Consider the following 16312-nt stretch of genomic DNA (forward strand, 5'->3'; position numbering starts at 1 on the left):
ATAATTTTTTGTTTTTGGAATTTTTTTATGTTTTTAAGACACCTATTAGGTACAACTGACCAAACGGTCAAAGCGAAGGGTTCGGTGAAATTTCTTCTTATCTTGAGACACGTGATATTTAATTTCTTAAAATGCAAACAACTGAAAAGTTGTAGGTGCATGCCCCGGACCGGATTCGAACCCACACCCTCCGGATTCGGAGGCAGAAGTCATATCCACTGGGCTGTCACGGCTCGTGTGTATGTATTGTGTATTAATACATACACACATGCTCGAAAAACCTAACCCTCGTTCGGTAGTTGTAGTATGTATACAAATATTGATGCATCGTCGCTTTGCTTCGGTGGTACAACATAGCCCTTACGTAAGAGACAAATTCGAGAAAGACCCACCGAAGCAATTACGTCAATCTCTTGTCGTTTCCAATCATCGTTTGTACGATTGTTCGACCAGCAGTTTGATGGATTTGACCTTCAACTCACATTGAAGCGCGAAAATGAAAACACTCCGGCCTGCAATAGCCAGATAATATACCACATTTTATGAAGGCTGTGAATCTGTCAGGCTATCCTCATCATCATCATCATATCAGTCGATCCACCGCAGGACATAGACCTTTTGTAGGGACCTCCAAACATCACGATCCTGAGACGCATGTATCCAGCGAATCCCAGTGATGTTCTCAGTCCACTTGATGGGGCTCGACCAACACTGCGCTTTCTAAAGCGGCGTCACCATTCCAGCACCTTGCAACCTCAACGTCCATCGGCTCTACGAACTATTAGGTCTAACTATGTCTATGCGTAACCATTGCCACTTCAGCTTTGAGACTCGTTGAGCTATGTCGGTGACTTAGGTTTTTCTGCCGATACTTATTTCTGATTTGATCACACAGAGCTACTCCGAGCATAGCTTGTTCCATCGCCGGCTGTGTGACTCTGAGCCTTCTTATGAGGCCAATAGGTAGTTATGCTCGTACCATAAGTTAGTACCATATCATGAAGTTTAGACTAGTGGTTTTGGAGGTAAGTGGTTTGGAGGGTACACACCATCAAATGTAAGTGTAATTTTTTAATATTTTCCTGGGCACAATAAGAAAAATCATTTCGCAGTTGCCAAGTCATTTAGCTTCGTAACAACCCTTCGAAAAACACCGTTAAAGATCAAACTTTAAGGGCCTCTAGCGAAGTATTTCCACAAAGGTAAGGTCTAGCGTCTTGAAACATGATTCTTCATGGTGATTTCGTAGGAAATACAAAAAAATACGTTTTAAGCCTTGAAATTTGAGGACCTGGGGCCTAGGAAGCTTCTATCTTTTGAAACCACCGTTGCGGTCTACATTTTATGGTCTGTTTATGTAATAGCATTCATTTACTGTCAAATTTTGAGCATTTATAAAATGAGGTAAGTGTAGCAACCGCAGGCTCTCTTCCAACGATGAAATTCTGACGTTCACGATAAACTGCGAAGCAAATTAAATATTAAACAATACTGAAACCTTGAAATAATAGGATTTATCCATCTATAAAATTACAAGATTTTCTTGAACTTCAACTTGACCCACTGATGTTTTATGTTTAGTTAATGGTCTTGTAAGTATTCATACCTACGCACCGTGGTTTTTGAAAATTTACGGCTTATTAATACTAAAAAAAAACATACGCGTCGATTTGAAATCCTCCTCCTTCTTTTAAAGTCGGTTAAAAATCAGAGCTAAACTGCGAACAGAACGAAAAAGATAAAACTATAACATCCCTTATAGACTATGGAACCCTAAAAAGAAAAAGCGTTGTAACTAGCTTCGAAAAACTTCTAAATCTGATCTTCAAAATAAAAAAAAAAATATGTAGCATTGAATAACAATACAATGGAGCAATTCATACGGTCTGAAAGTGAATCCTTCCAAAACTCAAGTTATAGTTATAGGTAGTCATAATTTGGTAGCACGCATTGATTGGGCTTCTATTCCTAGTGTAGTTTTTGATGGAACGCATGTGCCATTTAGTGACACGGTTAAAAACCTCGGTGTTACTTTCGATAAGTATTTTACTTGGGCACCCCAGGTAAGTGAGGTCAGTAGGAAGGTGTTTGCATCTATAGGGTCACTTCGAAGATTAAGAAATTTCCTTCCAGTATCTACTAAAATTGCGCTTGCACAATCACTCCTACTACCAATTCTCGATTATGCTGATACGTGTTATCTTAATTTGAGTGAGGAACTGCTTGATAAGCTTGAGCGCATTCAGAACATTTGTATAAGATTCATATTTGGACTTCGCAAATATGATCATATTTCCGAATTTCGCGATAAACTCAAGTGGCCTTCAATTCGCCTTCGCAGGAATACTCACATTCTTTTTATTTTATATAACGTCCTTTTTAACCCTGCTACTCCCCCATATCTAAAGGAGCGATTTAACTTTCTCAGTGATTCTCATTGTCGCTCACTTCGATCTGAGGATAATTTCATTCTAAAAATTCCTTCCCATAATACTTCCTATTATTCTAAATCATTCTCTGTAAAAGCTGCTCGCCTCTGGAATTCCTTACCTCTCGAGGCTCGGCGTGCGCAATCTCTAGCTTCTTTCAAACAACTGGTAAATATGCACTTCTTTCCTCCTTGACCTTTTTATCATTCCGTATTTATTTTCGTTAAAATGATTTTATTTATTTGTTCATGTTTAAATAATTGTTGATGTTGTCTTGTTTCTTACTTTTTACATCTAAATTATTTAAATAAAATTTTCGTATGTATGCTTATGTTATATATATATATATATATATATATATATATATATTTATTTGTAAGTATCCTTATTTATGTAGGAATATATGTAATTGTTGGTAGGTATGTATGTATATTTGTATGTGTTCATATATATATATAAATATATTGATTTTGATTTTATATATTATTATCTAAGTGTAATATATCTTCTACTTCTCTTTTTATGTGTACACCCGTCATTATGCATTATTCCTTGTATTTATTTTCTCTTTTTTCGATTGGTTGTCTGGAAGAGATCGCTCATTAGCGATAAGGCCGCCAATTGTACATTAGTTTTTAAGTTAATTTCTTGCCTGTTATTATTATTTTTGGTGTACAATAAAGTATATTTCATTCATTCATTCATTCATTCATTCATTCAAATAACATGATTCAGGCAGAATATTTTACTTTGCGTTCATGAATGATGATGATGATGAAAATGATGATAATGGTGATGATGAGAGTTTCAATGAGAGAGTGATAAGTAAACCTGTAGCTAAAAGCTTTAGCACTAAATAATATCTGATAACCTTTTATATAGTATAGTCAAGCAATATTGGCTAGCCTAACTATTGCTTGCACTTAGCCTTGATTTTACATGGAAATGTTTTTGGTACGAAAAAGGCAAAGGCATTACACCGTACAGCCACAAAATATTTAATTTATTAATTCTATGGTTAGCCATACTGCCCGAAGTGTCAACTGTTAATATTTTTATTATGAATTCCTTTTTGCATAAAAACCTTTGTTTGAATAATTTTACTAAAAAAAATCATATTTCAAACAATAAAACCATTCATTCGCCCTGACATCGTGTAGGACCCTCCCTATATAGGTACTCGTATATAATATTCTGAAACATGACCCACCCTTGGCACTTCAGCAAAACTTTATGCAAACTTCCATGAAAGAGAATTTCCCTGACAATTTTTACGATTCCCTGTTTACGAGTGTGTACAAGGCCTTCCATTTTAGATAATCTTATCCTTTTAGTGATCCCTAGGTTACAAGGAACCTTTAAAATTTCGCCATATTTGTTATTTTCATTGTAGGAATTCAGTCAGTGATAGCCCAGTGGATATGACCTCTGCCTCCGATTTCAGAAGGCGTAAGTTCGAATCCGGTCCGGGGATGCACCTCCAACTTTCCATTTATGTGCGTTTTAAGAAATTAAATATCACGTGTCTCAAACAGTGAAGGAAAACGTTGTGAGGAAAACTGCATACCAGAGAATTTTCTAAATTCTCTGCGTGTATCCTGAAGTGCGCCAATCCGCATTGGGCCAGCGTGGTGGACTATTGGTCTAACCCCTCTCATTTTAAGAGGAGACTCGAGTTTATTAGTGAGCCGAATGTGAGTTGATAATGACTGAATAATTGGAGGAATTGAATTAAACTAAGAGAAAAACGCGGGTCATCATCACCATCATCATTATCAGCCGATGGAAGTCCACTGATGGACATAGGCCTCTTGTATAGACTTCCAAACATCACGGTCTTGGGCCGCCAGCATCCAGCGGCTCCCTGCAACCCGCTTGATGTCCTCGGTCCATCTAGTGGGGGGTCGATCAGCACCACACTTTCCGGAGCGGGGTCTCCATTCCAGCACCTTGAGACCCCAACGTCCATCGGCTCTTCGAATTATGCTGTATGAAACGCGGGTACGCGCTAGTAATTTATAAAACCGAAAACCAAAAACCTTGTCTTTATTTTTCAGATGTTTCGGATACTGTTCCGAAGAAATCAAAAAGCAAAGATGAAGAGGAAGTCATCGATGACAAGTCCGGCAATGCTCATATAAATGCTCACATAAAGCCCATTAGTAAGTACATAACTACTCATTATCTAATTACTCTCATTGGGCCCATGAACAAAATATTTATTAATGACCATACTGCTGAAACTTTGTGTATGTGATATTCATGCCGAGTCTGACATTTTCCGAGTTTTCCTTAAAGCTATCTTCTTTATTCCGAGTCTGACATTTTCCTAGGCGCGTTCTCCTTAAAATCTTCATTTTTTTTTTATAAGTAAAAAGAGTAGATTAATATAATTTTCGTCAAAAAAATATCTGAAACAAAAGTCGGCCTTAACTAAATTAAAATTATTAAAGACTTATAGGGGTTCTCCAAGTTTTTAATTCTTTACTACTCGTAATAACTCAATTACTCGGAAAACTTGCTCGACTTCATCTATACTAATATTATAAAGCTGAAGAGTTTGTTTGTTTGATTGAACGCGTTAATCTCAGGAACTACTGGGCCGATTGAAAAAATTCTTTCAGTGTTAGATAGCCCATTTATCGAGGAAGGCTGTAGGTTATATATTATCCCCGTATTCCTACAGGAACGAGAACCACGCGGGTGAAACCGCGCGGCGTCAGCTAGTTTGTCATAAGGTCATACAATAACGTATAGCACAGTAAATTCTAGTCTGAGCATGCCCTTATTTAGACTATTAATTAATTTCAAACTATCAACTTTACCAACGATAAACTCCGATAGATTTATTGTAAATTGTGCTCTAATGAATAAATGCTGTATTTGACTTGTAATTCGAGATAAACCCCTATTCAAAGCATTATTTCTCAGACCATTTCTTTTTTATTTTTCTTTACGCCCCGCCATATTTTATATCTAGGCACCATCTTATTGTGATTTGTTTGTACTATTAGAAGGGTTGTACAGACATCAGGCAGAATTTTTATCATCAAATAGCTGACACCGCGCGGTTTCACCCGCGTGGTTCTCGTTCCAGTAAGTATACGGGGATAATATATAGCCTATAGCCTTCCTCGATAAATGGGCTATCTAATACTGAAAAAAAATTTCAAATCGGACCAGTAGTTCCTGAGATTAGCGCGTTCAAGCAAATAAACAAACAAACAAACTCTTCAGTTTTATAATATTAGTATAGATTATCATCATCATTTTCGGCCTATATTAACGTCATAATATTATGTTATATAACACAATGTGTGTAGTCACAAGATTTGCAAGCCGTTTTATGTGCCCCGAAATGGGAGCCCTTGACGCATCACTACGCTACGATAAGTACGTTTGCGTGCGTGTCGGCGACAGGAATTAACTTAGCTCTTACGCTCACATAGTCACAAAAGTGGCTTACGTATGGAGTGAAAAATGTTTAGGTGTTGCAGGTCTATAGGTTATTAGTCTAAGATTATTATATACTCTAGGCGTCAACCCACATGAAACTGCATGGTGGTGGTTGAAGAAGACCTCTTCCAATTGCTTCTTCAAGCTCCAAATCTTTATAGTAGAATGTAGGCCTGTGTTATGTCATCGGCACAGCCTTTCCTGAGATTAACCCGGACAAAGATACAAACAGACATTTGTCTATCTGTATATTTGTAGTCTTAAAATTTAAGAGTCTCTTTAATTTTATTTAATATTAATATTTTCATTTAATATATTTAGTAATTTAATTTAATATTATTTAGTATTGATGACTAGCAGATCCTGCTTCTATCGCACAGTTCCCATTCCCGTCGAAAAATGGCGATAAAAGAACCTATGTTACTCACTGATAATGTAGATTACGATTGGTGACAGCATTAATAATATTACTGTAATTGATATAGTACTGTGATATGTAACTTCGTTATGTTGACAGTAGTTACCTTGACGTATGTCTGCGGCATTTGTTGTGAGAAAGCCATTCTTCGATTTGCTATTCGCTTTTTCCTGAGATTAATATATTAGCCTGCTTATTTCCGGGACTTGTTTTGGACATGTTTATTTATATACTTCGAGGAAATTCCATATTTTATCAACTAAAACGTGTTTATCATGCTTTATGGGTGATTTTACTAAGTAAGGAACCCGTGCCATGCGTTACCAAGGAACAACGTGTGTTTATTGGTTGAACACTATAAGAGAATGAATCATTTTTTTTTTTTAATTTACTTAAACAATACACATCCCAAAGTAAGCATACAGAGTAGCTTGTGGTATGGGTGCTAAGATATATTATAATATATTATAATATTAATATACAATTATATTCTTCTTCTTAATCGTACACTCTTGGCAGAGTGGTCGTGGTTGCAGCGACAATTATATACTACTTATAAATACTTATATAATGTATAAATACACACAGACACTGGAAAACACTCATGCTCATCACACAAATATTTTCCAGTTGTGGGAATCGAACCCACGTCCCTGGATGCAGAAAGCAGGGTCACTACCCACTGCGCCACGCGGCCGTCAAATCAATCAATTAATTATTATTGTAAAAGTGTGAATTTGTACGAAAGGTAATACGGTTTGATTTATGTTTGAGTAGACAATGTGACAGATTATACAGTAAAACATTATCAAACATAAGCAGTATTAATCAAATTAGCATTATATTTGTCACAGTGTCCCAGAACAATATATCAAATGTCTTTTGAAAAGGAAAAAAAATCTCACCGGGATAAACTCCCCGGTGATAATAAATAATAATCGTTTCAATTTTCCCCATGCTAAGATTATAAATCTTAGCATTATAATTTACTGCGTCCATTAAAATACTTTCAACGTAATTTTCCCTCACATTTTTTTGTAGTGACCGAATTTTTTTAAAGCGGGGCTTATATAAACGTGTTAATAAAAATACGTAAACCTTGATTACAGTAAGAAAGGATGCGAATAAGTTGTGTTCAGGCAGCCAATTACCACACTTTGACGTTTATTTACTACCTACCTACCTACCTACCTACCTACCTACCTACCTACCTAATATAATTAACGTCAAATCAATAACAATCGCATATTATGTATTCCGTAAATAAATAAGCCGTTTATTCCATATTTACATTTACATAAAGATATTAGTAGTTTGTTAGCAAGTTTTTTTAAATTATGTTAGTAATATTAGTTAGTGTGTTTTTATTAAATATGGACCCCTAAAAGGGTAAAGGCCTGATCCATCTGAATGATATCATCAGCCCACCGTCGGATTGGTCTTCCTACATTTCTTTTTCCTAATGGACATTTCCATCGTGTTGTTTCAATAGTCCATCTTTTGTCCACATATCTTGAGATGTGGCCGGCTTACACGCGTTACACAAAATATTCGATTACTTGATGAATGTTTTGCTGTTCCGTCAGAGAAATCGACTTTTTTTTAGATATTATTATAAAAAATATTTAATATATGAAGTTAGAAATATTTTGAAATTATACGTAACTTTTTTTTTCAGTGAACTAGAAGTTTTTGAGTTATTTGTTTTTGCCATTCAATTTCACAAATCAGCATTTTTAGGGAGCTCATTGCACGAAGAAAACGATTACAACAATGAATCATCGATTCTATAGAAACAGTGTATATAAACGCGTTACATCGTTGATCTAATACTTTGACAGAGGGTTAACGTCTAGCGATGCAGGTCCATACACAATTGATCTATAATGATGACTCATTATCATCATCATATCAGCCGATGGACGTCCACTGCAGGACATAGGCCTTTTGTATTGGCTTCCAAACATCACGATACTGAGCCACCTGCATCCAGCGAATCCCTGCGACTCGCTTGATGTCGTCATTCCACCGGGTGGGGGGTCGACCAACACTGCGCTTACTAGTGCGGGGTCGCCATTCCAGCACTTTGGGACCCCAACGTCCATCGGCTCTTCGAACTAAGTGCCCACTCAGCTTCGCAACTCGTTGAGCTATGTCAGTGAGTTTGGTTCTTCTGCGGATCTCCTCATTTCTGATTAGATCACGCAGAGATACTCCGAACATAGCTCGTTCCATGTTAGTTGTTTATGTATTAATTTGTTAATTGTTTGGAATATTACATATTATTATTATTATTACTCACTTGTTTAGTGTATCCACGCCACAAAAGGCGTCACAAAGTAGTTACTTCATATTTACAACGGCAACTCGATGATGGGCCGTAAATTGTAATAGAAGCAAACAACAAATATATTTTTATGTAATCTTTACGATGTGATTTATGAGATTGGGATTTGAATAACAAAGCGTTTATGTGATTCGGTTTGTGTGATCGGTTTTGTTTGAATTGTTTTATTGTCTGTGTGTTTTACGGCATTATTGGGCCCAGGAAGAAAGAATTTATCTGTTTTTGATCCAGTCTCGATAGAGATTTTCATCTGAATATGTTAAAGTGGTTACAGTGAAATAATACATTAAGATACTTAAGCTAACTTATACTTAACGAATAGCTTATACCATGGGTATAATGACTATACTATAGCCTTTCTTAATGAATACTGTTTACCAATCTAATAATACATATACACACATAATAATAAATATAAATAACTTGTTCTCAAATTAATGGAAATAAATTTGATTGAGCTTATAACAATTAGATATGCTTAATATAATTTATATAACATTTTATAAAAAAAATCGGTTGTCTGTAAAGTCGGTTTACTGACGATAGTTGAACGTGATAACGTCATAAGAAAATACTGATAGAATGGTTGCAAAAGAAAATGTTCGTTATAATGTTCGTAAATGTTTTTCTAAAATACTGTTTAATAATCTTCATATACTTTATTTCTTTTTGAAAAGAAAAGAAAAAGTTGGTAACCCTAGAGCGAGGGGACGACGCATGACGTCATCTTTTTTTGATTGTGCAGCCGCCTCTATCGAATTATAAGACGTTGTCACGTCAAAAAACCATACATAATTTAAAATAAATAAGTTATGAAATGACAAGCGTTTTCTACATTAATTTTTTTGTTGATATCATTAACATCTAAGAGTAATTGTTAAATAGTCAAACACCGTCACGCTAAGCCCGCCAACCCGCATCTGAGCAGCATGGTAGGCCTAAGCTATATAAGCTAATATTATTGAATATGATTAATGATAGTATAATAACTTACATTACAGAAAGAAGGGGATCGAAACGCAAGGTGATGCAAGCAATCGTCCCCATGCTCATAGGCATGAAGTCTGCCGGGATAGCTGTGTTTGGTCTCTTCATGGTGTCCATCATTACGATAAAGGCTTTCTTGGCTAGCAAGATGGCGCTCATGGTGACAATTGGAATGGCTGTGAAGAAGTTGTATGAAAGTTATGGCAATGGGTAAGTTTCACTGAATTTTTTAATTAAACTATTATAATATATATACTATACCCTATAGATAATAATACGTACGCATACGTCTAACGAGGTATAGACGCCGGCAAGTAAGTTGATCAAAAATGGCGGTCATCTGCGAGTTTTCGGACGTTAAAAAACACAATCAACTCGAGATTTAATATAGGAAAGACCGTAAACAAATCCTTTGGGTACTAAGTGTAGCCATTAATTAAGTATTAGATATTTTTTTTCCGAAATTAGGAAATTAAAATAGACAAAGTAGTGACTAATAGTACAAAAGTCTAATCATTAATAACAAGAATACAATAAACTAGAAAAAAGAACTCTTATGAAAATAGAAAATATGATATTGATAGAAAAGACACAGGATAATACAAAATCACAGAATGAAACACGTGTCAATAACGTTGATTTTTGCAGCAATATGTTGCTTGAATGAGATTGCTAATAAAGTAGACTCGATATTGCTTGTTTGTAGCAATAAGCTACCTTCGATGCTTCTTCAATTTAGTTACGTAATAGATTTTCTGTAGTTGTTATCTAGATATTATTGTAAAGGGGTAAAGTTTGTGGTATTGTAGGGGTAGTCTCTGTATATACAGAACCGATTTTGAAAATTGTTTTACCACTAGAAATCCAAGTTATTCGTGAGTGTTTTAGGCTAAATTTTATCACCATAATCTTAAACGAACGAAGTAAAGTTAAATCGCGAAGCGTCGGCTTGTCTCTAAATGACGTCATTTTGACTTAAAATATTTTTCAAAATAGCTGTGATTGGACAGACAACGTTCTATAATTTAATTCTTTTCGTTACCTACTCGTTATTTTGTAAGCCAATTTTATTTTTGATACGAATGAAAAATTCAACGAGGCTCGCACAATTTTATTTCTTTTTCGACCGTTTGATGTCGAAAATAGATTATTTTTAATTTATTCCTTTTGGTCTTTGGTTTCATTATGTAAATCACCGTCGGATTCCTGAAATTGATTACATTTGGAATTGTTCGATCTCAATTTATATCAATCCTGTTTAGTTCAGAGAATTTATCTCAAACTGGTAATGTAGAATCTGTCGGCATTATAAATTTACTGGATCTTAGCTGAAATTCATGTTGAATTCGTGGAATAAATTTAGCTGTCGTTGGTTCTAACACGATATCGTTATTTCTAAGAAGTGTTATTTTGAGCTTTTATTTGTTGCTCTATAAATTATAGCATACACAATAATTGGGTGATAAATAGTTCATTTAAGGAAATAACATCTTAGTAGTTTTTCAAGGAAAAGTCATTTATTTCCTTTAAAATTTTTTTAAAGTATTTTTAAATGTGAAAATTAATAATTCATATACAAAGGCAACTTCCAGATTTCAAACTTCCCTATGAACGTTACTTTTTTGTAAAACAAATTACCAGTACTGCTACAAATAATAAAAGAAAATATTAACCAGTGTTGTTTTAGTGAATTATTTATTTCCCAATTATTGTAAATGCTAACAATTTACTGTATAGTGTTAATGGTATAACATAGTTATAGTGCTTTAAAATAAATCAATATCTGAAAGATGAACCATTTATTGCATAATAGTTACATTTGTACTTACTGAGCCAGAATAAGACATTAAAATCTTCGCTTCAGCATGTAAAAATTAGATTCGCAGACCACTACTAAAATATAATGATTTCAACGGCCTTATTTATAAACTTGGATTAGGAAAAAAATCTCAAATTTCTTTAAAGTGTAATGAATTTTAAACAGTACTAATTAGGTCCACTTTACATTGAAGAAAATTCCGGAAGAGTTTATGATGGATATACCTTTTTTAAGGAAGATGAAAGTTTGTCAGTCCATCATCCAAAGTAACTATGACCCAAAAAAACTGGGTACAGTCTTAGTAAATTTTCAGTTTGAACATCACAGGTGCTCGCTTTATTTTTCTGACAAATTTGTGGAAAATGGAACGTAGGTTTCCACTGTTTGAAAAATAAACACTGTCTCGTTTCCGTTTTACAATCAAGTCCCATTTTTCGTTATTTATCTGCAACTGACTGACTATCTGTAATAAATTTGACACATTTGTGGATAAAATGTTACCTAAATCAAAAGCTTATAACAGTTTTTACTTCGGAGATAAAAATATTTTTGGTGCAAAGTCTTTCAATTATTGATTTTTCCAACGGACATCGATGCAAACTTATAAGCTAAAACTTAAAATAACTATCGTGAAAAACAAAACCGAATAAAACTCTTAGTTCCTTATTATAACGAGTATTATTAACCATTATTCATTCACATTTCCAATGTGTCGTGATACAACAATGTTGGTATGCGTAATTTCTAACTAATCATCCGAATTAAAATCGGAAAACGCCAGGGAAACGGACAAAAAGTTTGCATCGATATCTGTTCTATGGAATGTTAATAAGTTTACTCGCATGACTGTACCGACTTTTTCCACTGTACTGTTTACCGACACGCACTACTACGATGTACATACATATTTAATTTATGAGATTTCACCGGACTTTGACGTGACTGTACTATTGCTCGATGGAATTTAGAAACAGAATTGGAGATAATTATACCGGTGGTTTTATTACCGATTCCAACGATATCATGCTGATAATTTATTTTAAACATCGAATGTAATAAATCATGTATTGTTTACTATTACTTACAACTGATTTTATGTATTTGGTTTGTACTTTTACTTTTTACCATTAACGGGTTTATAGGCACACGCAAACTGTTATCATTAATTTAAACTCTAATTTAAATTGAGTGAATATTTTAACGATGGAATGTGAAAATATCAGAAGGATATTTGTTATAACAGCAAACCTCAATATGACTGAAACCGCTACGGACATTAACGTTTTACGCCAAAAGGACGACTGAGACTAATACACTGGTGAGACTGACTGGAAAGATGTAGACAATCAGCTTATTTAAAATGTTATATTTATTTGCATTCCAGCGCTGGTTTGCAAAACCATCCGTACCTATACTCACAATATCCGATCGATTTTCCAAGCGCCACGTCGCACGCATACTCCGTTAACGGAGTGAGCCCACAGTTTGCGTCTCCGGAGTTATACAGTCCAACAGCGCTGGGCTCGCACTCCCAACAGCACGAGCTGATACAACAAAGTGACGCTAGTGCTCAGCAGTCGCAACAGGCGCCAACGCAGCTCCTAGTTAACTCCACACGGGCAGCGGAGAGATGGGATGGTAAGTCAAAACTGTTCAAAATATTTGAACCAGTCGTCGACAAAATCAGAAGCTTCGTCGATCCGATAGCCAACGTCTTCTACGATGCAATGCCAACGTTTAGAGGTCTCAACTCTGATGTGTCTACAGCAAAGAGCGTTGAACCGGATGAAGAAAAGAAAAGACCTAGAGAAATATTGATACCTCAGCCGAGAAATATCGCTCAAAGGAAAATGTCTTACCGTAAAACACCGAGACATAGACCAAAGAAATATGTTGAATTAAACTTAAACCTAGATAGATTAAAAAATAATAAAGATTATCTGGAGTATATAAAAACCAAAAAGTACCAATATAACTATCCTCATACATTTTATTACCCTCGCGTGAAATATTTTGTTAATCCTAATATTTTTTCTGCAGGTTCTAATAATAATAGACTTTTGTCTTATAGAAAACCAATCCTTAGACGTAATATTTTCGTTAACAACAATAATACTTCAGAAACAACTACTGCGGGTGTTTTATCATTAGAACCAACGGATTGGAAGCCTATAGTTGTATATAATGTAACAAATTCGAATACACATCGAAATAAAGTACGAAAGCACCGAAAAAAGACTCAAAATATGAGAAAACTTCGAAGAAAGAAAATAATGAAGAAACACAAAAGAGTAGAACGAAGTCTAGATTCGTATGAGTCCAATAATGTTAATTCTATTTCAGAGTATAATTATGATAGAAATCTAAGTAATATTGCAGTAACTTCTGGTAGAGGACTATCTGGTTTTTTTCAATACATAAGTAATCCTTTCACTAATGTGTTAAAAAACGTAGATGGTTATGCGGAAAAAGTTGTGCAAGACTCATTGAAGTCAAAAGAGCCTCCAATATTCTATACAATTGCCTACAATATAGTGATGTTTTATTTAGACGCAATTGATGGTTTAGTTGAAGTTCATGAAGCTCTTAGGAATTATATTACTGAAGATTTTCCAACAAAACCTAAAAGAAAAATAAAGATAAAAAATAAAAATAAAATCAAAAATAAAATTAAAAACAAAAATAAGAAGAAAAAAGTATCACAATCAAAGGTTCAGAGTAATGAAACAACTGCGGCAGAGTGATTGCATGTAAACATATCTGTTTTAGAAGTTCTATATCATATTATACGTAAGCCGATAAGTTTATTAGCAACTTTACAAATAAAAAAAACATTGCTAAGTAATTTATCAGCGAAATATAACAGATTATAAAACGGTTAAAGTACCAACCGTCAGAAATGAATAATAATTATCTGCCGTGTTGGTTAACTTTTACAACCTCTGCATTTATTTTGGTGGCGGTTTATTAATATTATAATAGTAGGTAATATGATGTAATAGTAGGTATTGTAAATATCAATTGAAATTTTATAATTTGTCAATTTTCTCAGAAATCTCATTAATTGGATTAAATAATATTTCTACTCATATGTATATATAATCTAATATAATTTATCATATCATGTATATATGGCGGTAACTGCTAAATATTCATAACTTGTTGTCAGTAAATTGTTTTGAAAGTTGACTTATTGTTATTTATTTATGTTAACACCTCAATGGCTTTTAATGCTCTCATATGCCCAAAATTTCAATTATTATTGAATGCAATGCCCAAACATTTAAATTTTTACATACACTTGTAATCCTTACCCTAGTTATCGAGTAACTAAGATTCTAATGGAACTTACAAATATTTTAGAATCACATTTCGTTGATGTGGAATCAATAACGTATCTAATAATTTAATTGTTTGGGTTCATGTTATAATTCTGTAAGTGATTTAAATTGATATTTGCATTGTAAGTAACGAATGTTGTGTTGTGCAGGGTACCGGAGGCGCCCAATGTTCTATGGAACCTCGCGCGCTACTTCAGATTCCTATTCGGCATACCAGAGACGCCGCTAAGCGCACCATCCATGACCATGCCAATGTATGCCTTGCCCCAAATGCACGACATGCAAGGCATGCAGGACATGCAGGAAATGCAGAGCCAAATGTTTAGCCCGACAATGGCTATGCCAACGGTTCATTAACAAAATTGGACATTTAGTAAAGGATCAAGTGGCGTCAGTTAGATCATATTCTGCTAAATGTCAGATTGCCACTTGTCTACTTGATCCGGTTGACTGTGAATTTGACATGTGGTGATCTGACATTTAGCAAACGTAACGCAGACGCAGTGTTTTAAGTTTCTGGACCGAACTTAAAATTCTTACTTGGATCTTATCCGCCTTCATTTTTTGGCCGTCCAGACAATTTAAAACATTGCGGATGACTGCTCGTATTTGTTTTGAGACTTGTAGTGTGCTATGTTACACTACCGTATAATACATTGGCTCATAACTGCACCAGTAGGCAGGCATCGGTCCGCCCTCGACGGAGGTCAGCGTAAGACTGATTTGTTTGACACCGTGCCACCCCACAGGTGTATTTGAGACAACGTATGACATCTATTAAATAGATGTTCTACCGTCATTTTTATTATGACAGGTATAATCTGTAGTGACGTAATCACTACAAGACTGAACCTACATGTAGTTATCTAGTCTAATTCTGAGGTATTATGAGCGCGAGTCCCGTCGACTTTATTTATAAAATAGTAAAGATAATTTATTTTAGGTACATATGTTTTTAAGGCTTATTTATTCAGCACTATGTGGAATAAAAGAAAGTATACAGAAACCAATGTTTGTTTTATTTATTTCAATGTATGAAAAAGAAATTGTAATAAAAGTTTATGATAACAATCCCTACCTAAATTCTTTTTATACCAGCAGGGGTTTCTTGTTACGATGATTTGTATTTTTTGTATTTTCTCTGTGGTAACGATATTATTATAAATGCTTAGGTTTCATATTTATCAACCTACTGCAATGATCCACTATAACGCGAGACCCGCCTCGCTGTTCTAATGCCAGTTAGCGGACCTAAACATTATATTAGCTAATTATTATCTGTTTAAAATATCATATCACCAATAATCGACAATTTAGATTCTCATATTGCATGTAAGTTTGTATGTCCGCTATTTTTTTTCAATTTATTGGGATTTTCTTGGATAGCCTGTCATTTGAAACCGTTTCGATTATCAACGGTTTATCTAAATACAGTACAGATTATCTAAATGTTATTATTTAATTAGATGTCCATGTGCTATTTTGCTATATACTGTAAACTATAGGTACGTCTAT

At 34.6% G+C, this 16312-nt stretch overlaps 1 protein-coding gene across 3 annotated transcripts in view; it reads left to right on the forward strand.

Annotated features, from left to right (window-relative positions):
- Positions 1-15803, forward strand: part of LOC112053142 (uncharacterized) — a 30359-nt gene extending 14556 nt beyond the window's left edge. The window contains exons 2-5 of one of the 3 annotated variants that reach the window (XM_052889022.1): positions 4487-4591; positions 9652-9847; positions 12841-13094; positions 13497-14966. In XM_052889022.1, coding sequence (XP_052744982.1) covers positions 4487-4591; positions 9652-9847; positions 12841-13094; positions 13497-14200 — 1259 coding nt within the window. In that variant the 3' untranslated portion in view covers positions 14201-14966. Of the gene's footprint in view, positions 1-4486; positions 4592-9651; positions 9848-12840 lie in introns of all 3 variants that reach the window. The other 2 variants (XM_052889020.1, XM_052889023.1) reach the window with 2 other exon arrangements.
- Positions 15804-16312: the final 509 nt, after the last annotated feature.

Source organism: Bicyclus anynana, chromosome 24 (genome assembly GCF_947172395.1).
Source record: "Bicyclus anynana chromosome 24, ilBicAnyn1.1, whole genome shotgun sequence".
Lineage (NCBI taxonomy): Eukaryota > Metazoa > Arthropoda > Insecta > Lepidoptera > Nymphalidae > Bicyclus > Bicyclus anynana.